This window comes from Megalops cyprinoides, chromosome 5 (genome assembly GCF_013368585.1).
Source record: "Megalops cyprinoides isolate fMegCyp1 chromosome 5, fMegCyp1.pri, whole genome shotgun sequence".
NCBI lineage: Eukaryota > Metazoa > Chordata > Actinopteri > Elopiformes > Megalopidae > Megalops > Megalops cyprinoides.
This window is the reverse complement of record NC_050587.1, coordinates 12,284,483-12,309,483: the sequence shown is the minus strand read 5'-3', so window position 1 is coordinate 12,309,483 and position 25,001 is coordinate 12,284,483. Positions and strand designations below refer to the sequence as shown.

Sequence of the window (25,001 nt, the reverse complement as noted above, 5' to 3'; positions counted from 1 at the left end):
AGTTTCCATTATATATGTGTGTATGTAAATAAAGACAGAAAGATGTGATAGGTACGCAGATCAAACACTATTTTGGCAATAGCTGCTTTGATTTATTAAGATACATTCTGGTCAACCTGCAGTGACAAAACCATATATAAATCTATCAAGTCATTCTTTGTAGCTCCTTTATGAACTTACTTCCAATATCATTAAAAGTAAATATAAGGAGTGAATTCTTCAATGTATAATTTTATAAACAATAGCTCACACTATTTACACAATGGTAACAAAGCACAATTCTGCCATTCAAAGTTACTGTACAAACAGCAATTTTGAGTATTAAATATAGTAAAAGTACCAAAGTACTACCTTGTTAATTTTTTTTAATAGTAACAGAGCTTTGTACCAAATATTATAAAACTTTGCGGACTGTGAGAAGGAGATCTGAGGGAATAACATAAATTAGAAGCAGCTTTTAGTATCTACCTTTAATGGAAAACAGCTTAATTTTAAAACAAAGATGAATAATCAATATCTATGTACACCAAAATATAATCTTTATAAAATGTATTTTTTACTGTTATACAGGAAAAATAGGCCTCATTTTCTTGTCTGTAGTGTTTTTCTTTCTACAAGATTGTCAACTTATTTTTCTTCAGTGAAGAGGAAATCAGACTTGATTCTGTATGTTTGGGACTAACCCAAACACATGTACTAAGCTTTGACAATTTTCATTATCATTTTAATAAATACTGTAGCTTTAATTGTTAATTATAATTCGTTGATATCCACAATGCACTTTGCGAGAGCACACAAAAATGACGAAGTTCTTAGAATCGGTTGTAGAAATATGTGCTTTAGAAATGAGTAGATTTGTGCTGCACGTCACGGAAAAAGACTAAAACAAGGTCTGGTCAAACATGGTGTGATTTGAAATTAAGTCTGCCTATCATCACTATCAATGACAACTCAATCTCCTGATAATTCTAAAAAGAGAAACAATTCAAGAAACAAAGTACAGTAAAATCAGTCTGAGGGCTTTCATGTGAGGCAACTAGAGGAAAGTCCCACTGAAACATCTGCTTTCTTAACCAAGGTATACTTCCAAAGTCATTCAAATTTTTGGTCCTCTTATACCTTTAATGTTCCAAGAAATAACATAATCCCACACAGCAGCAGCTCCAGTAGGCCCTTATGGAATTCAGTGAAGTTAGTTAGTAGGTGGGCAACATGGTGGCTGTGTCCACATAGCCATTAGGTGCAATGTGCACTCCCTCATGGGCCATAGGCACTGCAGTGTGCATTGCTGATTTACCAGGCTGCTGCTGGGAGTGGTTCTCTGCTGGGCTTCCTGTCTCCTGGCACTTGGCAGCCATTTCCCTCTGAAGCAAGAGGACGTTGTCATTGACCACCCCATTCACTTTACTGTAATCCTGTCCTGTGAACTCCAGGTGGTAGAGGTCCTGCCCTTCCTTTGCTATGGGCTTCAGCACCAGCATATTCTCCTCGTTGACCTTCTGAACTTCCACATACTCCATGGACTTAGAGGGTGGGAAAGTGGCTTCCCTCTTGTAGCTGCTGCTGTGGATGCTGAAATCACTGTTGGTTTGCGTGTGTCTGAAGCCAGGAGGGGGTTTGCCCAGGCAGACCTCAGTGGGATTTTCCTTGTGGTCTTGCGGATGGGTGGAGGGGCAGTGGGTCCCGGAGACGTGGCATTGCCCAGACACTTCAGGAATGCTGTGGTAGGGGGGTTTCTGCATGTGCTGCTGGGAGGAGAAGACCGTAGGCCATGACCTGACCTTCTCAGCAGCAGATTCAGAGGAGTGAACGTGAACGTGGCTGTCACTCCTTTCCATGGTCCCCACACCAGCCTTGCTCTGTTTGTCCTCCACGGCCTGGTCTTCCTTGGTCTCACTGCATTTCTCCATCAGCAAAGTGTGGCTGTCACAGCTGCCCCTCCCAGAATCAGAGTCCGAGGAGCTCTTGGACTTCAAAAGTCCGTCCTGGAGGTCCTTCCCGTCAAGCACCAGCTCCTGCTCCTCGTTATCGTAAACCTCCAGGTATTCAACCAGAAGATCCTCATAGTCTGTTGTCGGAGGAAACCCCTGTATGACCAGTGCACCAAACACTTCCTCTGATTTCCCAGCCTGTGGGCCAAACAGTTGAGAGTTGAGAAATGGTGAGGGGGGAGGAAGAGCCTGAATGATTGCATTCAAACTATTTGCTGCTTTATGCTATGGGGTGATGTTGTAAATGAGGTTTAACAGCTCTGTCTTCAATGACCACACAACAATTTCACAATCAATTGCCAGTCTTCTGGCATAGAACAGAATGAATCTCTGTTTTATTGACTATAAACTCAGGACTGTACCTTGAGCAGTTGCGTATCAAATCCTTTGATCTTTGGTCCAGGAACAGGAGGAAGTAGAAAATGCTTTACACTAGAAACAGAGTAAAACAGGTGCAACTACAGTGATTAAAGAGTAAAGGCTTCCAGGATGGCACAAAGGTATTGATCCAATATGTTAAAATATATAAGCTTATGGAGGAAAAATATAAACATCAATTTGGAAATGACAATGGAATCTGTACAATTATAATGGGCTTGGTGGACATTTCTAAGAGAAGTGTTGGCAAAGATATACACAGCCAAATAAAAATGGGTTGTAAAAATTATCAAGGGGTCAAGAGTTTGGCTTACTTAGCAATATAGCTAGCTTCAGATGGAGTCTTAACTTTTGTAATATTACTGAGAAAGGCAACTTAGTAGTATCTTGTTAAACAATACTGCAATACCTGTACTGTATGCTTTTTTGCAAACAAGTAACCTACTAGTATCAGCAATTAGGAGTTAGCAAAAAAGCTACTGAATACTGTACTGCCTTTTACAAAACTGAACAAAACAAAAACTGGATTACATTGCATCACATACCAAATAAACTGGCAGCCCTGAGCAAGGCTGAGATTTATGATCAATGAAAGAGAATACCCCTTCTATGGGAGATAAAAGACCTACTTTTTATACAGAGGGGAAATGGATTCATAAATTCACAAATGTTAAAACCACAACCTGGATTATTTTTATGATTTACAAACTTGCATGTTTCAGTAAGGATTACACATCAGTGTTATGGTCAGTTTTGTTCCTAGTAAAGGAGAATTAAGGAACATTTGGGCATTTCTCACTACATGTTATCAATTACAACATAAAGAATGGGTTACACTGAATAATTTTGATAGCAGTTTTTAACTTCAAATAACTGTTGCAATATCTACACTAAAATAATTTTATGCATCACGCACAATGTGCAATTAAGTTGAAAAGAAATAAGCCACCAATGGGTAACCCTTAACTGAATGCTTATTAATTGTGCCAAACAATAAAAAAACTGTCTTGTGATGATTATCAAATGAAGTTCGCTGTTTCCTCTATGTGTTGCTCACCAGATGAACAAAACATGTTATTTTGATTGGTTTTCTTTTACTGATTAAACACAACAAAAACTGTAATACAATTGTGGGTATTAATCTGTGTGAGCATTTCAATAAAAATTGTTAATACTAATACATTAGCATTGATACATTGGTAATCTATTGGAAATGGTGTGAGACCACTGATAATCCCAATAAATAATAGCATCCTTGTTTTCTTTATGGAAAGATGATGACTGTTGTTTGAGAAGGGTTGTCTAGAATGTGTTATCGGTCCATCAATAACAGAAAGGACATAAATGTGTTGAGAAATCTAGGTACACACACACACACAAACACACATGGAGTGACTACCAGGTGAGCGTTGTTTCGAAAAAAGAAGAGGATTTTCGAAATACACTTCAGTGTCATCAGGGGAGGCTCAATAAATAAATATATAAAACAGAGAATAAATTTACATTTATTATATAAACTACTCTAGTTGCCATACCTGTTGCGTTTCACATTCACTGTCCATGTGAAGACCAGGAATATAAAAGCTGAGACGACAGCTATCAGGACCCACATCGATCTCTCTTTAGAAATGTCTGAAAAACACAAGCAGTGATTTGCATACCAACAGATAACAAAACTGCTTATATTTGAATAAACCTCCATTGATTCAAATTATGTAAATTCAGCAGTTATTGCTTAGCTTACTTCCAAGTGGCACTTCACAAAGCAACATAACATCGTTTTCAACGGTAATCCTTGCTGAGAGCTTGCCAAATACACGCTTTAGTTTGGCCCAGACACGTATGGCTTGCGGCCACCCCAAGCATCAACTTGAGTATATTATCAGGAATATTGAACTCTTACAAAGCTTACATTATTGTACTTCTTTCAGAGTATCATATTGAATGTTGTGAAGTGCATCTCTCCAGTGTAAAATTCTCACTAGGTTGCTCATGAGGCCAGCAAATTAGAATGAACAACATAAGCAACCTCAGGTGACACATTAGGAGTGTTGCAGCAGGGGTGAGGGTAAGGCCTTCTCAATGGCTGGGGAACATAGATGAGACAATCCTCCTCAAATTATATTTCAGAACATACAGCTCCAGGGAACCATCAGCAAATTTCAAAGAAGCATAACATGTAAGCTTACAGTCTGGGACTTTCACATAAGCCGTGGTACTCCATTCGCTCCAGAAGCCGTGGTCTGGTCTACAGCGGACTTGCACCATGTAGACCTCCCCAGAGTGTGGGCTGAAGATATTGAACTGTTTCTGCTGGCCGGCAAAGTGCTCCTTAAGAATGAACCCATAGAGACGTCAGATCAAATATACCAACACGATTCCTGTCTTTCTGTGGTTGAACTTGCAATCCGTTTTGGAATTGTTCATAACATGCCCCATGAGAATGAATGTTTCAGAGTTAATTCAGTACAAAAAAAACCAAGTCACTGTCAGTGAATAACTGGAAATATGTCACGGAAATATGTGTTCTAATGGAACTATCGTAAATTTTGTTTGGCTGGCCTGGTCTGTGTTAAAATAGCTCTGAATTAACAGCCTAGACCTTGACCAGAGAAGTAGATGATTAAGTCATTTGTGTGATTAAAATTAAACTCATAAAAAAAGAACACAGTGGCCCTTAAGAGCAGGATTTGGCCAGGTTTCTCTTTAATCTCGGTTATTAGCTGCAGTCCGGTGCCAAGTGCCCCACATACCTCCCACTTGTCGTCCTTCTCCAGTTTGACGCGCAGCTCGTAGATTAGGGTAATCCACCCGGAGCGAGTGTCAGCCTTGCGAGGGGGCTCCCACCTCACCAGAAGGAAGGGGTCACCGTCCACCATGTTCACCACCACGGTCACGTTCTCCGGGGTGTGAGGCTGGACTGTGGGGGGCGAGACAATGGAAGCATGAACATGTAAATTATTTGAGTTATGTGTAAGGATTAGCACTTTGGCCTTGTGGTCAGGGTGGCTTTTTTTTGTCTTGTTTTGTGTCCGTTTTGCTGACCAGTAATGATTTTAGTAAATCAATCTTTGCTGGCGGATTTAATGGCACACAATGTAACGACAAGCGAGGACAGGAAAGACTTTGAGTGATTCCTCTTGCCAAATTCTACTGCATCAGCACAACCTGATTTCTACTAATAAAACAGCTCACATTTGCTCCTTGTTATACAGCTTAATGTTCATATAATAAAGAGACAATACCTTTCCTTTAAGTGTAAAAAAACTTTACTATTTTTCAGGGAGAGAAATTCTTAAAAAACAATCTTAAGATATAGTGCAGTTGAGGTATACATTTGTTCCAGGACAATATAATTTTACAAAAGCTACATGAAACATGACTCTGTCTTACTGATCATTACTGACAATATATATTTAAGTCTATAAGTGATATATCTGTTATGCCTGAACTACATCGTAAATGGACTAAATGAAAAAAAACAATGTTTTAAATTTCTTTCCTAAAAAGGCATTTCGTCAAATGAATGGTCAAGTTCTGCTCCCAGTGGTATTAGCTTGAGGGTCTGTTTGCGCTGCTGACGTGAACAGATTTTAATCACTTAGAAAATTTCACTTTATGCTTGACAGGACCCCTATCTACCTTATTAAACAGCTACAAAAACAAGGCAACGACAAATAGGATTAGAAAAAGTCTGAGGGAAGTTTTAATTTTGACTGGATGATTTAGCACAAGTAATCCATCTTATCCATGTGCATGTATGTGTGTGGATAAATGTAACATTTTCCAAATGATTTGATAAGTTTTAAGCATTACATGCTGTTGGAGAGTCAAAACACTAAAAAAGATCAGTAAACTTGAAACTGTAAACTTGGTATAATAAATCAAGATGTCAGAGTGTATTGTAAAGTACATTATCAGAGTTTACCATGGACTACACTGTCAGCCTGAAATCTAAAAAACATGATTAGCCTTCTCATGGAAAATTCTTCTAAGCTGTGTAAGACGAGAACCGCAATTCACACTTCCCAACAAAGCCATTGTAATTTTAGATAAAACAGAACATGGAGTTGGCATTCTTCTAGAAAATTCTCATATACTTCCTGGAAAGTGGTGCTGTAGTTTATATATTAAACAGAGTGATGTGGGACTTGAAAGACCAGCTAAGTTAAAACAAACCTCTAAAGTCAGTCACTTTCATTGTAGAGGTACCAAATTGTTAGTTTTGTCAAGCTCTATGCTTGTTGTCTCAGAAAAAAATGTGGAGTGCTTCTACTTTACCCTCTAGATTGCATTCCTCTGGAGTGACTCGCCCAAACTTGCATGTCAAATCTTCACAGTGCATTCTTTATGTGTATTCTAGAGTCCCAAAGTTATGAGTGCATGTTTTTGCAACATGTGATCTGTACATGGAATATTCCTATATAGTCTTTGGTTTCCAGCCACAACCCCATCAAACACTTTATTTATCGATTTAAAAGTGTCCAATACAATTCTTCCTAAAGGAAAGGTATGCTTGATTTATAACTAATTATTTATTTTTATTCAATTAAGTAGATCAAATCAAATATGAGTCTGTATTTTTAAATAAAGTGCGAGAGTAGAACTTTAAAGTGATGCAACTGATGGGATTATGGGTTTATGGGATATTTAACCATGCTATGGTATACTGCCATACTCATTATAGCCACCATGGCAATTCCAATAAATGCAGCAAAAGGGCATTCTATTGTGTACCTCTCTGAACGATTTGGCCACCATGCCTTGTCAGAATTATGAAGCTTTCACGGTATGAAGGTCATACAAGTATCTTATGCACAAATAAAGCTTTCAGCTAAATTTTTGTATATATCTCCAACATAACATGGCCATCATGGCATAGAACTGCTACAGATGTTAATTTAAAGCTATATATCAATTTCATGTTACACAATGCATCAGTTTACAAGTTTTAAATTTTCTGAGTGACAGAACTAGCCTGAAGCACATTATCTTAATGTTACCACACACAAAATGGCTGTCAAACCATATAAGATGGATACCAAACCATGTCACACCCGTGTCAACAAATTTTACAGACATCTGTGGAATACAATAAAAAAAAAACAGTGAAAACTTGATCAACAAGAGGGAATGCTCTCAAGAGTTATGCATGCCTGCTAAACAGGTGGCCTTTACACTGGTTTTCAAGGGGACACAATGGGGCATGGCATGTGAACTGAAGGGCATGGCAACCTTGTTTCCTTCCTGCCCTTAGGAAACCAGTGGCAGTACACGTACACCTGCTTTCCATATCTTAACGTTAGCATTTCATACGTAGCGTGTTTGTGTCTAAAAACATGTTGTTGGCCAAATAGGACGTGGCCTTATTGCTTCAGTTGTGGGTGGGACTCTTCTGTGGTTCCCTTGAACAACATGGTGAACCTGATCCGCCTCCCATTCCCAGATCATGCACAGATTGGCGGGTTCTTACCCTACAAAACTGGTTTTTCAACCTGTGCCTTGTCAGAGAGAGACACTACCCGTGAGAGGTTCATCTATAGAACTCAAAGGACAAAAGGGTTCTTTGGTTAATTCTGCTCGGGTTAGATGTACGAGGTTGGGTTCTTCGTGCCCGTTGTGAATGGTGTGAATTTTCTGCTGTTGTTTATTTTGGGATAACTTTATTCTACTTCTTTCTCTACCTAATAGTCACTCCCCCCTGTGAATAGTTCCTGTACTCCTCACGTTGTTGCTTACATAAAGACCTCTCACTTTTGCCCTACATTCTCTGAACTTTCGCTTCTGCCATTAGGTAGTTCTAAGGTATGGACAGGTCCCGTCTGGAGAGAGCGCCTGCTATTGCTAATTGTGAAGCTGAAATTGGATGAGTCACATGGCAGAAGTCCTGTATAGGTTTCATGGATCCTATGTGGCAGGAGAGGGACTCACCAATATACACAACATCCACTTCCACTGGGTCAGAAAAGTTGCTTCCGAGGGCGTTGGTCGCCACAACTGTGATGTTGTAGTTCACCCAGAGGGAGGTGTCATTCTTGTTGAAGAAGCAGGAGTTCTTCCCCGCTGTGCGGTAATCTGGACACTCGCTGACTACATCAGAGCTGCATGGGTGGCGGGGGGGAGGGGGGAGTGGGGGGTGGGGGGGGACAACAGAGAAGTGTACCAGAATTGGTCTGATCAAGAATAACACTCTCAGACAGGGCAATCATGCAAAGTGAACATTAGCACTGCCAGCCACGGCCACATCTTCTGTTCCACTGCATTAGATGTCATATTTACTCATTCATTTATTCTTCAGAAGTGTTTATCCAGAGCAACTTACACAAAGTGCACCCACTGGGTTAGCGCTATACCCATAGTGCTATCGTGGGAAACACAAATATTTATTTACACAATATTTATTTAATAAAAACAGAATGCAGCTTATGTTTCTGCGCCAAAACTTTTAAAGTCATGCAGAGGTCACCTTCTGGTCTGCCTATCGAAGCCACAGGGTTCGGGCGTATTTTTCAGGCATGACCCAATGATATAATTCTTTCATTAAGTTCCATTTAGCCAGTTAAAGTCTGTTTGGGCTCTTTTACGGTTTCCTGCCAGATGTAAATTGCACAGTAATAGCTGATTGATCCAAATAGTTCATTGTTCATGCGAGGCGAAGAATGCTTAAATTTAAACAACCAAAAACAAACTTTACATAACATAACTTTCTTTATGCAGAGAATCAGCCAAATATGTTTTGTCAAAGCAGGCTTTGACGTTGGACTGTAAATGACAAAATACGCCTTTACGACCATCGAAATAAAGACCATTGAAGGAATACAGTAGTTCAGTTTTTCTAGGAAATCAGTCCTTGCCTTTTACAATTTACCATTTTGTAGTTTGTAGTTTCAGAGTAAGTTAAAAAGGATTATAACTAGCTGTTGATTTTAAAATTATGTTCCATACTTACAATGAACACAGAGAGACAGAAAAATTCATACAGTTCAGATCCGGTTGAATAATACTGTTAGAATAACACTGACTAAAGTATGGACTGAATTATTGGTTAAGACAAGAACTAAAATATGACACTTATTTCTGTTGTCATAAACCTTACCAAAAATCAGCAAATTTCCCTTAATGCTCTTTAAGGGGTAACCTGATCTACTTTAACTGACGAGGTAACTAAAGCTGCTGCATCTATGACCGGCACAGAATGTACCATCACAAATACTTTGGTCTAAGTATTACAGAGGCTCAAGACTCTAGCTCTATAAGAGGTTACACCTTTTTAGCTGAGATAATATCAAATAAAAAAAATCAAATATTTGATATGATTTCAAAACAAACACGTAGTGAAAAATACTTCAGTGTAACTCAAAAGCAGTATTCGGCATTACACACAGAAATATTAGTGTGTAAAGTAAACAGGACAAATTAAATCTGTAGTCAGATGAAGAGGGATGGACAAAGCCAATTCAACATTTTTCACTTAAACGAATTGTTCCCAACTTGAAAAAAAAACTTGTCATGGCACATTGTGTGTGCATGTATGTATGCATGTGTTTGTATATGTGTGTGTGTGTGTGTGTGTGTGTGTGTACACACACATATAACAGTGCACTAACATTCTACACCAGGTATCAACAATACAATGGATGCTGTTATGCCACTTGAGTGACCTTGGATTACGTCTGCCTATTTATGAGGGCACCAAGTTGTTTTACATTTCATAGAAATATCTACAGAACTCTGAAAAGCTACTGAAAGATCACGAAACACAAAGAACGGTATCAGGCTGCAGTTTGTGCTGCCCTATTTGAATATTTGCAGAGTTGTCACAGGGATTCATTTTTAAGTGCTCTCCACACTAGGAATACCCTTACATTTATAACTGTGATAAACCATGTGATTTTGTGGCCAAAGCTTTGATGTAGAGCATTTCAACAGTAATAATGAATTATGATACCTACAATCATGACAAAATCCAGTGCATGTTATCTTTGTACCGATTTTTATCTAAATTGTGAAGAGATAGCCAATTCCCCAAAAGCCAATGAATTTGCATTCCTAAACACATCCACATGTAATAGGTATCGCAGTCAGCTGTGAAATGGCTCCTGCTGTTCTGCTTCCCAGACATCAGGCCTGCCTCATTCACAATGACAGTGGTGCAGGCAACACTCACTTCTCTTTGCGATAGTAGAGGGAGTAGTTGGTTGGCAGGCCTCCGTCCGAGCCAGGCTCCCACCAGCAGGTGAAGGTTTCTTTCTCTGGAGACCGGCAGACAGTGATCTTGGGCTTCCCTGGGGGAGTGAACCCTGAGGTGCAAAGACCATTGCTTTAAAGGATGTACGGCATGGCACACAGACAAACTTCTTGAGCTTGTGAGTATTACGGATACTCAAGTCACAGAAATACATGCAACAGAAACAGCTCAGTGAAGAATAACAAATCACCTCAGTGAAAGACACTCTCAGTGGAAAAACTTTTTTTTCCCATGCTTTGAACCTCTATAAGAAAGAACAAAATAATTACTTTGTCTTTTGAAACAAAAAAAAGCCTGAGAGAATGTCTCCTCAGTTCCCTTAGGAACGAACAATGTTGTTCACAATGACGAACATTGTATAGACAATGTTTTTGTACTTATTATGTGAAATACTTCACTCTTTGTTCTAAGTATTTCATTTATAATCGGTTAGAGGGTTCAAGGTCTTTTCCCTGCAGAAGGCTGACAATGTAGAGATTTGGCTGGTAAATGGTACTTGCTACCTAAAGGTGGAATCAGTTCAAATCAGTTTTGCTACAATAATCTTAAGTGAGTTACTCAAACTCAGGTTTGCTTCAGTAAATATTAGTTTTATAAATGGACAATATGAAAAATATAAGATAAACTAGAAAAGTGCATCTGCTAGGATAATAATAATAATAATAATAATAATATAAATAATAATAATAAAGGAGGAGGAGGAGAAGAAGAAGAAGAAAGAATAATAGGTGGAAACAAGGTAACAGAGCGATCCTGTAATGGAAGTGCATGGTAAACTTTGTTACTCAAGCTTTACAACACACAAAACATGATGCCACTTACGGGCACTCCCCAGGACTTCAGTGAAGATCAAGGACATTATCAGCGTGACACCTGTGTCTCTCCACATCATGGCAGAGTCTTCCTGAGCACCAACTGAGCTCTGGATAACACGGTGAGAGGAGACCAGTGCCAGTCAGGTGATCAGCTGATCCTACACGGTAAAGGACAAAAGAACTATGGCTCAGTGTTTCCAGTGAAAACAAGGCTTCCAGGGTAGCAACAACCTTACTTTGTGTATAAACACAGACCACCCTAACATGTTTGGCTACTGAGGAGAGGGTTAATTGTCCAAGCAAAATAAAACCAACTAAACCCTCCCAGACACCATGTCCAAAACTCTACATAGACGTTAAGATGGAAGTCTGCTGCATCTACCATGTTTCTTGTCTTAACACACAGAATTCATACACACACATTTGTTGTCAATTTTTGGATTACACTATACATTTTCATAATCTGACAATGTGTTTTCCAGTTACAAGCACTGGTATTATTCAATGGAGAGATTTTTTTGTAGTGAGAATTTTCTTTGTATTATGTTACGAAGCTCACATGTGGTGAACACATATACTAACAAAGCACAAGGCTTCAAACAAACAGTACCTTGTAATCAGGGGTAAAATCTGTAATTGGGAAGTGGGGAAATTCTAACATCCAGCAATGTATAGTAAATGGAAGAGGGGAAAAATAAATGAAACAACATACTATAAACCACAACTGTCAACTGCTTACAAGTTTCCAAAATGATTGAAATGATGAATTTTGCCTGGTATCAGAACATGAGTCTTTTCTCAGCACACTAACTGATCCCCTGACCATTCTTTCAGCACCCACTTTCAGACATATTTGTTGGATCCCAATTCTCCAAGAGAGAACCATCCAAAAAAAAAAAAGAACGTGAAAGCTGTCATGTTCAGTTTTCAGCTGGGTATGTAATGGTGGGATCACATTGTTCCTCTCAGAGTAAACCTTTTCACACCAACTATCTACGATAACTGCCTGCCTTGGCTTGTGCTACTGTTGTCACTGCTGTTTATGGCTCTGTTGCTGGTCTTTAGCTACCTCCACTCAACATATTGATAAAAATATTTTTTATCTCGTGTTTAATGTTGCTGTTTAATCTTGTGCTCCCCCATGAATAAAAATACAGTAATACAATAATACTAGATGTTCTAACTCTGTAACAACATAAATCAGAGCTATTCATCTCATCATTTACTGGAAATATAACTATTGAACACTCTGCTCCCTTTGACTTAAAATGAACTGACCAATAAAACACTGCAGTCATTTGATACATGTTTTTTTTTTTTGCCCACCACCACCCCCCCCTCATAGGAGGAATCTTTATTAAGCTCAAGAGGAAAGGCAACAGGATCAATAATATTACTGAATTACAGCAAGTAGATGAAGGTGAAGACACAAAAAAGAGAAAAAGGATAAAAACAGAATAAAATAAAGAAAAAGAAAACAGAAAAAAAAACACATACAATATTTATCAATAGTCTTTTGTCTCACCACTAGCAAGTGAATGTCCTCCACCTATCCTCCACCCAAAACCAATGGTCAGTATTCCAACCTCTTCTCTAGTTACTGCCCCCCCCATCCTACCTGCCCCCCCCCCCCATTATTTTTCCTTTTCCCTTATCCTTTTTATTATTATTATTATATCTATATATATATATTTACAAAACATGCATTTAAGGACAAAGAAACAAAAAAATGAAAGAAATACATTAATCATTACTTTTTTGATTTCCTTCTTTCAATATGCCCTAGTCCCCTCCCCTTCACTTCACAGATCATCATTATCCAACCCCCCTTACAGGGATTTGATACGTGTGTTTAAAGATTAAGTAATTAAAAATAAATTGTAAATACAAGTGTTTACAGGTACAGCATGAGGGTACAGTGTAGGGTATGAAAGAGCCCACAATTAATGGAAATTGTACTGGACAAGATCAGTTATTTACACAGTAACATAATTTTAGACATGGAAGTAAAACATAAGACAAACTGAAGTGAATTTGAAGTAAATTAGACTGAATTAACAGTACACATTTAGTTGACAGGCCAACAGTGTATGTATATTTTGTTTCTGTGAAAGAAACCATAAAATAGAACATATTTACTTGCATAATATTTCTAAACAAGAGCTTTTCTTGGGGAATTACCATGGTAATTTCCTTTAAAAAAAGATTTCCTTTAAAAAATGTGTTCTTTGGCATACTATAGCGTTTTGATCTAGACCATTTTTTTCCTTGTTTGCTTTTTTGCCTCTTCAGTATGACATTTTTGTGAATTTATGGCTACAGCCAAAGGTCAAAGGCCTAGTCATCAGCTATTGGTGATAATCACTGACATAAAAGAGTGAATAATGACAGACAGCAAGTGTCACATGACTGCCGACACCTCCAAATGTTAAACTGTCTATAACGCTGAATGTCACTGCTCTGGGCCCAGAGGCCACAGTTTGTTTCTCAGAAACAATTTCGTCACATGCTGTGTGAAACAAAAATGCCTTTATACATGCGCTCCGAGCCTCCACTTGCCTATGATTTATTGCTTCTTAGAACTGCACTTGGTGTGTACATGTTCCCTGCAAAGTTCTTTTAGCTCCTTCCACAGACCCTTTTTTTCTTGTAAACAAATCTGCATGGACAAAACATTGATTACAGTTTAACCCACTTAATATCCCCTCTGCCACACAGAACAAATATGTGATACTAAGCAGAGGGTGACTGGATTTCACTGGGTTTCTCGCAGGAGAACGAATAACTGTGTTTTAATGGTGTTTATTCGTGTGTTTTACAGTTAAAGAGTAACTCATTAAATTGCATTTTGCATGTGTTATCGCTATACTGTTGTTCGATGACAGCATTACATGGCAGTCAACTACGTAATCCACTTTGAAACATACAGCATTGTGCTTTTGGAGGATGTTATACAATATTTCTCAAAATTATATTGATATGTCTCAATCTAGCAAACTATGTGATCAAATGAACTCTGTAAAATATTGTTGATTGCAAAGGTAACAAGCAGCAGACTACTGCCATCAGCTATTTGACTTCTTGTAATTTCAAAAGACATAAAAAAACAAAGCTAACATGTACCTGGTCAAATATTTCAAAAGCTTTTGTGGGTGAACATTTAAACATTTTTCTCAGGGAGTAAAATTTAGGAATTCGAAGCTTTCAGCATTAAATGCAAACTATGCCTGTTTCCATTGAATGTGATCAACCCAGATAGTGTCTTCTGTGTTTTAATCATCACTGCATTGCAGAAAGAAGGATTCGGAAGATGTATGTCCTACTCTGCTAAAGCAGCCATTTGGCAATCGTACTGCAGCTTGGTTCATTGTTTTATGTCTAACCTGTGTAACCGGATAGCTATGGAGCTATAGTGTTTTTCCATTGCTTGAGGACTCATGACAAGCTACTCTAGCTAGACAGTACAGACAGTCAGCTACTAGCTTCCCCCAGTGTAGTGAATACTGGTCAAGGTGGAAATTCCTTTAAAAGATTTAATTGCTGTCATCCACTAATCCCTGGGTTGGGAGGTATATAGATAACCTAATTCGCCACCTGAACTTGAATCCAGTCACCCAGAGCTAAAATGCAGAGATGTAGCTGAGTAACCAAAAAAAGATATTTAGATATTTAGATACTTCTCTTTCTCCAGCAACTCCACCCACCCTACTGTGATTAATAGCCTGTTGGCTAATTAACCCATGTCTCTATGTAAAAGTCACCACAATGCCAAGGAGCATGCATGATACAACGCCAAAGAAGGGTGTTGGGGGAGGAATAATGGACTGAAACAGCCAGGCTAGGGCTTGGCCAGAAGAGGGGTCCACAGCTATGCTAGATCTGCACATGCAGGTGACATCAAATTTATTAACTTTGTTCAATTTATATCAAAGAACTAGATGTTAATAAAGCTTCAGTTGATTAATATAATACTGTTTTACTGTTCTACATACATTATATATTAAGATGAGCTATATACCAGTTTCTTTCCCTTTCTGTACATTTCTGTCCATTTGCATTGAAAATGGTTATGGTAGCTGTTGTATTTAAAGCATTTGGGACAAAAAACTGTAAATATTCTGAAGATCACTGGCAGATTTGTGTAGTGCTTACCCCAGATGGATGCATTAAGTTAAACAGGAGCTTCTGCTATGTGGCGAAACCACCACTGATACGAAAGCAGGACAAGCAAGACAGGCATTCAAAGTGACAAGTGAACATGACAGAGACTGTGAACCAAAAAAACACTGTTTCACTTGTGCACAGCTGCACACCAACAATGAAAAAAAGCTTCCCTTCCAGCTGGTGTATACAGTATATCTGATTGCATAAGGGGTTATGTCATCAGAAGGCAGACTTTCTGTGACTGCATTTTGACTGACAGCATGTCTGCCGCATGCAGATTCTGCATTACGAGCACAGATGCTGAGGTTATCATTGTGAGGGTTATTTCAGTGTTTGCTGTCAAACAGCAAGTGGATTGAAACATGTCTGGAAATGCATGAGTGAAAATAAGAAGCAAACTGGAATGAAGTTCACTTTCTGGATTGTGCTTTGCTATCTATAATCTAACTCTTCTAACCTCCTACTGGTCATCTGCCCAGCAAAGAGTAGTGGACATTGCAAGACCTGTGGGTATCAGAGGTACGCATAAGCCTATCTTTGAGAATGCATTAAAAATTGTCTGAACTGGGTGATTTAACTTTAGGTATTGAACCACCGTCCCAAAATCCATAATACAGTGTGGAATCATGATTCCACCCAAATTTGAAGCATGATCTAAGATTTAGCATTGTGATTAACAGTATCACTGATCACATGGTTGTCTGGCTTTCCTTAGAATAAGTTTATCTGATTATACTCTTTTGCAATGGAGGCTACCACATGCGTTTAACATGAGCTGGTACTGGATAATGTTAATTTCTTCCACTTTGAATATGCACTCTACTAGACTCCGAAGCCATGCCACTAATCATACCTGGATTCTGAAATTTCAATGAATAAAAATGAAGTGGATTGTTTTCACAAAAGTGGTGGTGTAACCACTGGTTATTTACTCAATGGTGTTCTGATTCAAGAACGATGTTGTGATCTGATAATTGGCATTAAGGCTAGAGCAGAGGATTTTCCTTCCGCTGCATATAGCCTTGTTACATAACTTCGCCCGGTTAAGCTGCTAAGCTGGGAAAATGCTCGTTCGACTAAGGGGCGCTCCCACACAGCAGAGGATCACAAAAACTAGGAGACTACTCGCACTCTTTCACGGTACGAAAACTCAGCGCTCTGCAAAATTAAGACTGACAGAAATTATTTAATAACTACACATGGCTGAAACTGGGCGTAATGAACACCATTACCACACAACATACATCCACTTACAGGTGCATAACATCCAATGGGCTGGACCAAAAGTAATTTTCAGAATTTCTAACAACCGCTGAGATTAAAAACTCAGCATTGTCTTGTCAACACTGATAATACAGATCAAAGATAAACCTCCATGTATCTAATTATACAAAATTCTGAGGTAAACTTCCATCTATATAATATGAAAAAAAGGATAAGAAGAAGATTATTATAAAAGAAGCCCTTTCAGGTGAAAACAATACTCATTCCCATAAGCATTTACAACAGACTATTTCCTGGTTTGCATCTGGTTCTGCATTTGTGGGCTCCTGAGTGGCTCAGTGGGTTAGGCACTTGCTTAGCACATAGGTTGAGCTCTACGGTCCCAGTTCGATCCCGCCCGTGTCATCAGCCGACTGTGACCAGGAGCCCGCAGCACCGGAGCAGATTGCTTTTGTTCCACCTGAGATAGGGCTGGGTATGCGGGAAGGGGTTGCTCACACTGCCTCTCTTAAGAACCCTGTAACCCTTCAGGCGCCAGCAGGTTGCTCGGATTGACAACAGTGAGGCTGCGCCCACTGTCCAATGGGTGTGCGGTTTACTGTAATGCCGTGGGTGATGTGCAGTGTGAAAAACTGTCAGGGGTTACGTGCGAGTGTATTGGAGGATTGCATTCGCTACGGCCCACAGTTCTGCATGACGGCAGCAGTCATCACGGTGAGAGAGGACAACACCCAGCTGGTGATTCCAAAGAGACGTGCATAAAATGAAAAATCACGGGGAAAAAGTCGGAGAAAGCTCTACTTACTTTTTCTATTTTCACAACTCCAATACCAACGGAAAGTTACCCATAACAAAGACCAACAGCAAGCTGGCTGTATTTAAAAATGGAGATCAGCATAAATTATTAAAAATGCATTAAATACGCATATACTGTATGAATTGCACAACTGTCTGTAGTTTTTACATGTTGCATTGGGAAAGCTGGCATTACTACAAATGAAATAATTTCAGGTAAGGACTCTATTCATATGTCACATGTCTGCGAACAATTAATTTACCATGGGATCGAGCATGGCTTGTTAAATGCCTGCCAGTTCCATTTCATAAACCAGTTCTAAACCTGAAAAAAACTCTAAAATTACATGGTTTTCAGTCACAAACACAGAGTAAGAACTACAACAATAAAAAACAATTTCAGTGAAAATAATGAGCGTCACTGCAGATCATGATAGTGCTACATTAATGGAATTTGAACAACACTTAGACCTACTTACACAAGATGTGCTGGATTTTTTTTTAACAAGAGATAAAGCATTCACTTAAAATTGCTATTCAAACTGAAGAACAAAGCTCGTAATAATTAGACTGAACACCCTTTTTCAAGGGCTCCTGGCAAAGCCAAACATCATTACGGTGGGGGGGGAAAAGACAACAAACAATACTTAAGGTCAACAGAGCCAACATCGAAACATTCAATGCCATATGACTCATTCGAGGAGGTGTGAGAAGGGGTATAGAGTTGCACATGGAAGTGACACAGTGCTATAAGGTGATCCTTGGCCTGGCTCCAGCCAGGAGCCCTGAGACTAGATTCAGCTCATCACCTAACGCTCCCCGGGTGAAGGTTTAAGGATGTTACATTATTAAAGCTGCTGCGCTGCTGCTCCCGTCTGGATACCTGATAGCTGAGGTGGGTGTTGTGTGGTGGGGAAGAGTTGCCAGTTGTCACCTCCCGGCTCTGGAGGTGTCACCACCTCAGTCAGAGCTTTGCTTGACAGGAAACAGCCAAAGAAACGACTCCAGATGCAAGCTGACAGGGACATTTTGGAGGATAAAGAGAGAATCTGTGTATTATGGGTTTCAGTTGATACATACAGCACCCTGCATCTAATCATGTAATGCGCCTTTAATAATCTAACCAGTGCAGGTTATTAACTCAAGATACTGTTTTTGCAAACCGCCATCTTGAAAAACTAACAAAGTATTGACCTTTTAAAATACATGGAACTTTAGGGAAGGTTTTCGGCTTGAAGCCACAACAGAACCTTGACCCGCATGCTGAATAAAAACTGAATAAAAAAAAAAAGGAAACCAGTTTGACTGCTTTGCTGGTTTTGTGTTTTCCCAAGAGGTGTCCCATGAGAATGCCTTTGAAAGAGCTGTTTAGCCTAACTGGAAAGATATTGTCTGGAAGAACAACAGACAAACAGGAGTGTCTCAAAAAATGACAATATGTTGCGGCGACATTTCCAATGCCGCATTGTCCCTCCACTCTTCCAAAAAATGTTCAATATTTTGTGAATGCGCTGGAAATACGTTGCCCCATTAAGAAATGAGTTCTTAATTTGGATGTTGACTAATACACAGAGGTGAGAAAGACAGATAATATTGACGGAAAAAAAAACGTAACACAAGTCATAACATGGTAACTCGTGATTAGAGTAATACGTTGTTATAATTCTTAATATAATGCAAGCTTTAACATAAATGATCTTATCACATGAGGCATGAGCGATGTTGAGTGAAAAATACGTTACACTCAGGATGTGAAACCTAAAATTCACCTCAACTCTTTCTGTACTAGGGATTGGTGATATGCCTCAAAATATATAACTATTACCCACAGTATCACACACAACTGGAAAACATCCTGATATTTGTAATGCACTATGATGCAATGTTTACCTATTCAGGGCAAAGAAGATGCTAGCAACTTGACATACGAGGATGATACAAAAATTGTTTTGTGTTATTCCTTTTTAAAACTTCTGCTGAGCTCTTCTAAAAAAGGATCTTTTCACTTGAAGATGTGACAGATGCTTAGATTCACCTGCCAAACTGATCAGCAAGAGCTTCGACTGCTTTGCACAAAATATCTTATAAAACTTTTGAACAATATTATACCATACTTAAACCACCAACTGACCATTTTTTATTTTGATATCTAACACATTTTAGTTTTTGATACTCTGATATTGAAGCATTAAGAAATACAGAACCTGCAAACTGGCAAAGCACATGATGTTACATTCAGATGCTGTGACGGTACACTGAATATAGATGCACTACAGCTGTGATCACAGTATGTATCTTTTCATAGATAATGACAACTCAATCAAGGATTTTTAATTTTACTAAGGTATGGAACTTAAAGGAAAGCAAGATCAAGAAAAAAGATGATGCGTCAACATTGTTATGCAAAACAGACAGACAAAACAGTGAGTGAGAAGCCACCTCGAGACACAGAAATGAAGGCACAGGCTGCTTCACGAGATTAGACCAGACCAGCAATACTGGCGGATAATAAATGAACCAGCACCGTTCACCATTGTACTTACTATCTCCATCCATTTCCTCTTATTTCCTGTAAGCTTTACTTCCCCTGTGTTTGACTGACATGAAGCACATGAGTGTGAAATTACATTATCATTTCAGGCATGTGAATCACACTTAGCCAGCAGGCTGACATTGGATAATTTGTTTCAATGCTAGTGCTCAGTGCTCTAGAGTGCAGCTAAACCCACAGCAAACAGGAATGAGTCACAGCTTGCTAGCCCCTTAAAAGAATGGCACACACCTTTGCAAGAAATAACGATCCTCTTTATTTTGGCCATGTGCATAAAGATGAGGGTAGCTCCGTGAAATAAAACACTCGAAAAGACAAACTTCTAGACTAAATTTCATGTTGACACCATATTCGTTCGTTCCTAATAAGCACATGATTATGAGACCTGCGTTTTCCTTTTATGTTGTCAGAACCTTGGAAGGTCATTCAGTTATTCAGACGATACCCGCTCGAAAATACTTGCTCACCCCTGAGGTCCAAATTCTACCTGAGCTTATTGCAGCAATTTCAGTTATGTTACAGAGCTGAATTAAGTAGCTACAACAGATCCGCAGACATTTAAAATACTAGTGAGGGACAAATACTATGAATAAGTTAAACTCAGTAAGTCTATTTTAGATCAAGTTATTATGTCTATTATCTCCATTACACAAATATATGGAAGCATACATATGTATATATGTGTATGTATAATGTGTATTATATATATATATATATATATATGTATTTTAGTATACAGAATATAGACAGTATATAGACTAACAGTCTATTCATATCTATTCTTCACTTTTTGCCCTTGACAACGAGTCTTTTTACAACTGTGTCACCCGTAAGCATTTCAAAAGGCCATAAAATGGAGGAATGTTTGCACAAATACCTTCTCACAGCCATGCTTTATAACCACGAAACTGTCAGCGACTTCACACGGAAGGAAGTAACAATAATGTCTTAAAAAATGAACCCCATGAAAGTGAAGCTCTGACAGGTGATCATGGGAACTGTAAAAAATAAAAAGAGATACACTGGACTCTAACTCTGTAGAAAGTCTAACTCTATGAGCTGTTACATATAAACTAAGACTAAGTGAAATAAAACTTCTCAAGTAAGCTATGAACTTCAGACATGCTGGTTGAACCTGCCAAACGAATGTAAGCAGTTACAGTAATTAAAAAAAAAAGTTCCACATAGTTTAAATTTAACTTCTGAGAACTACCCACATGTCTGATTTCTCAGAAGTACAATGCCATTCAACCCTGAAGGTTAACATGCCTCCATATTGCTAAAAGGTCCTTCCAAGGTTGAAATTATGAAAATCGGTGATCACGAGGAAACCCTTTTCAAGTGACTTAACTTTGGTAAAACGACAGCGCTTGTCCAACAATTTTCCATTGAATGAATTTAAAAACAAGTACCTTGTATGGCTGGCAGGTCTCACCTTAATCAGTTTGCTTAGTTAATGGCTGATAGTCTCTGCTATATATTCTTGGACTGTTTAAACAAATCTCTAGGGAGTGGTTGTTCAGTGAGAATAAAGGAGAGGGAGAGAAAAAATAGAGTGAAACATTAACTTCAAAGTCTCATTTCCACACTCACGAGGCACAGTGACTGAGAATACTGACAAACCCATTTCAACTTGACATCCACTCAGCCAGTGGATTTAGTTCTATTCTTAATTCAGACATAATAGGTATCAAGGCTTCAGGCAGAGCAGCAAGACACCCTGGCTGGGTTCAATCTGAGCAGACAGTATACCAGCCGCAGTATCACTGAATGGAATACACATCATACTGCATGCAATGACATGCTATGAAAACAACACATACTTGCAACCCCATGCCCCCCCCACCCCCCCCCCCCCCCCCCAAAAAAAAAAGCTGGATCTTGCCCTAGATTAAGTGTGTGTACTTCAGAGCAATGCAAACAACCAGCAGCACCGGGTGACACCCGTCCGCGCAGTGTGTGAGGAAAATCCAAGAACATTACATTACGGACATCAACATTACATGCGGACAACTAACATTTAAGGATGTTTTCGCACTTTAACACGGTGTTTCTCAACCCTCTCTTGGAGGACCCCCTGCCCTGCATGTTTTAGATCTCTCCCTGCTCCAACACAGCCGATTCAAATGATCAGTTTGTTATTAAGCAGCCTCAGGAGTTCATAACGAGTTGATCATTTGAATCAGCTGTGTTGGAGCAGGGAGAGATCCAAATCATGCAGGGCAGGGGGTCCTCCAGGAGAGGGTTGAGAAACACTGCTTTAACAGATGCTCTCATCCAGAGTGACTTTGACAATGCATCTAATAAAGTGGTATGAAAATTTGCAAAAACAGGACACCACTAACCACACATGCAAAAGCGTCAGTGACAAACAAGGTGCTGAGATGGCAAGCGCGTGCCTACATCCAAATGTCAGTGCAATGTGGTATGCGCAAAAGAAGGACTATGCCATTCCAAATACAATGCTAACAGAAGTAAACCACCACATGTATAATTACATAAAAACTGAAGTGCCCTACCGAGTAACATGCAACACACGTTCCCCCACCAGCTGAAAGGAGTGTTCCAACACACTTAAAAAGGGATCACCAGGAATGAAGCGATCAGTCTGAGAGAGATTTACATTACATCTTCATATTTAAAAGCTGAAACATACATCTGATATACAGGTGACAGGTAGTAATACGTACACCAGTAAACATTTGTGAATGCCAAATTGATAACAAAACTTATTTATTCACAGTCGTGCATGGATTAACACACTGCTGGCATTTTATATACTTCATACACAGGACATTAATCTCTGAAATGGTAATAACTAACAACTGTTTAACAACTGCATATTTGAATTTTGATTTTCATTGGGAAAATGTATTGCCACATCAAGCTACAACCAGTGCAAAAGCAGTTCACTGTCCCAACTGGGAATGGCTTGACTTCTATCAAGCAGATCACACTGGATTACGAAGGGGTAAATCCGTGTTACATAATGTGCAATTATACCAGCAGTTGTCACCTACTTATAAAATAGGCTGGGAGTGTACTGCCCAATCGGATTTTTCTTTTCATTTTATTTTCTATACGACAAAACCAAAGACTGACTGACATGAAACCAGATAGGGGGTGAACACAGCAGGAAGTTTAATTCCCTAATCTCCATCATCACCTTCAACAGGTAATGGGACAGTGAAATTTCATAAGGAAATCTGCAGTGCCTTTCAATATGGCTGCCAGCCATAAGAAACCATAACACTCATACCATTCTAGGAGTGTATTGGACATGGAATTCCAAAAATTGTTTGGCTTCCATCAGTAACCAGAAAACAAAACCATAAATGATTTCGGCCAAATCACATTTCAAGCTAGATTTTCTCTTTTAATATGGCTGCGCCCAGTAATTTTCATGTTGACATTACACTTCAACAACACACTGCCACAGTGAAAACATTTCTTTTTTTCCATCTCTATATCCTCGTGTGACACAGACGTGTGTTAAAATGTAGCATTTCATTTGATAAGAATGTCAGTTAGGGAAAATCAAGCTAGGGAAAGCCGGGTCATGGTTTTGTGCCCGTATTTCCCATGACAAAAACCTGCATCTGCCTCCTCCACTATCACCTTAACATCGAGAGTTAATTATCAATACAAAGACGTAATTATACATGCCTCAGATCACGTCCCATGGGCCACTGTACCTTCACGGTAATTAGCTTTGGGGATGTTTGCGCCGTCTAGTTAAAAACGCGGATGCACTTTTGCCTTACGAATTTACAAATATCATGTTAGGCTGTAATAATAATTTATACAAGTCATCTGAGAGAACAGAATCCCAAAGCACATTAACAGTTAAAACCCTAAAACATAAAAAGCGCCTTTTTTAAATAAAAGTTTTACTGCAGCGTGAACCGAAAGCGCTCAGGTGAAAAAGACGCGTAAGGAAGTTATACACAGTTTTTTCCAATCACACGCAAAATGATACACCACTCAGGCCAAAATGTACTGTAACATATTAATATGTAATTTTCAGTATCCCGACGCAACATTTTATAAGGATTAACACTATTCTAAATGTTCTCGCTGAAACGTTTTGTTTGTTGCGTTTTCCTGATAGTAACAGCGACGGCTACCGAGAATCTGCGAGTGAGTTGATCAAGTTGTCTCCAATTTTGCAAGAATATCCTCAATATTAGAATATGATATTTAATCACAAAATACATATTTAACTTAACATGACCCTCGCTTTTCGTGCCGTTGATATAGCCTACAACCGTTTACAGACTGAAACGGGAACACAGTAGCGCTGTTGCTTAACACGAGTAAACACTTATCTGGTTAGCAGCTGAGATTAAAAGGGAAAAAAGATTTCTCCGCTACCACTCACCTTTTTTATACGGTGATGCAACGATAATCCCCTCCGACAATTCAGAAGGCTTCGCCTCCTATCCCCACCGCTACATTTAAAAGCAGGATATCGAGATGTCGTTGTATAATCAGGTAAGTAGCTAGAACTGACATGAGCGGACACTCTTACTTTACCCACACCCCGCAGAACGAAATTCGCACTGCTAGAATTCCCGCATCTCCAGTCGAACGGGTCCTAACACGGGAGGAGTCAGCGCGCTGAGAGCGCTTCGTCTCCCCGCCCCGACTACACTCCACCCCTTCCCAGTAAGAAATAATCCCTCTCAGACTCGACGTTTGCGCACGCAGGTCTCCGTGGAGCGAACCGAGTGTTGTTTTTGATCTTAAGAGACGGAAGGAATCCTTCTCTTGTGACTCATTCACATTTTTCTCATGCGCATGCACACATTTAAATGAATAAAATAATCAATTTT

General features: G+C 39.1%; 1 protein-coding gene across 1 annotated transcript; it reads right to left on the bottom strand.

The window, feature by feature from the left end:
- Nucleotides 1–441: 441 nt before the first annotated feature.
- prlra (prolactin receptor a) lies at nt 442–24,737 on the bottom strand. The gene is made up of 9 exons (XM_036529686.1): nt 24,548–24,737; nt 11,440–11,590; nt 10,537–10,669; nt 8,301–8,470; nt 5,123–5,289; nt 4,559–4,700; nt 3,905–4,001; nt 2,354–2,423; nt 442–2,129 (listed from the first exon to the last, which is right to left on the bottom strand). The coding sequence occupies exons 2-9, from the start codon at nt 11,507–11,509 to the stop codon at nt 1,197–1,199; spliced, it is 1,782 nt and encodes a 593-aa protein (XP_036385579.1). The 5' UTR covers nt 11,510–11,590; nt 24,548–24,737; the 3' UTR covers nt 442–1,196.
- Between the last annotated feature and the right edge of the window lie 264 nt (nt 24,738–25,001).

Bases quoted from the DNA above. Each gene is read 5' to 3' on its own strand.
- prlra (XM_036529686.1), bottom strand. From the start codon at position 11,509: ATGATGTGGAGAGACACAGGTGTCACGCTGATAATGTCCTTGATCTTC. The intron at 8,471-10,536 runs GTGAGTGTTGCC...CCACCCATGCAG, and splicing joins CTCTACTATCGCAAAGAGAA to CTCTGATGTAGTCAGCGAGT. The intron at 5,290-8,300 runs GTGAGTCCCTCT...CGCCCCCCACAG, and splicing joins AGTGGATGTTGTGTATATTG to TCCAGCCTCACACCCCGGAG.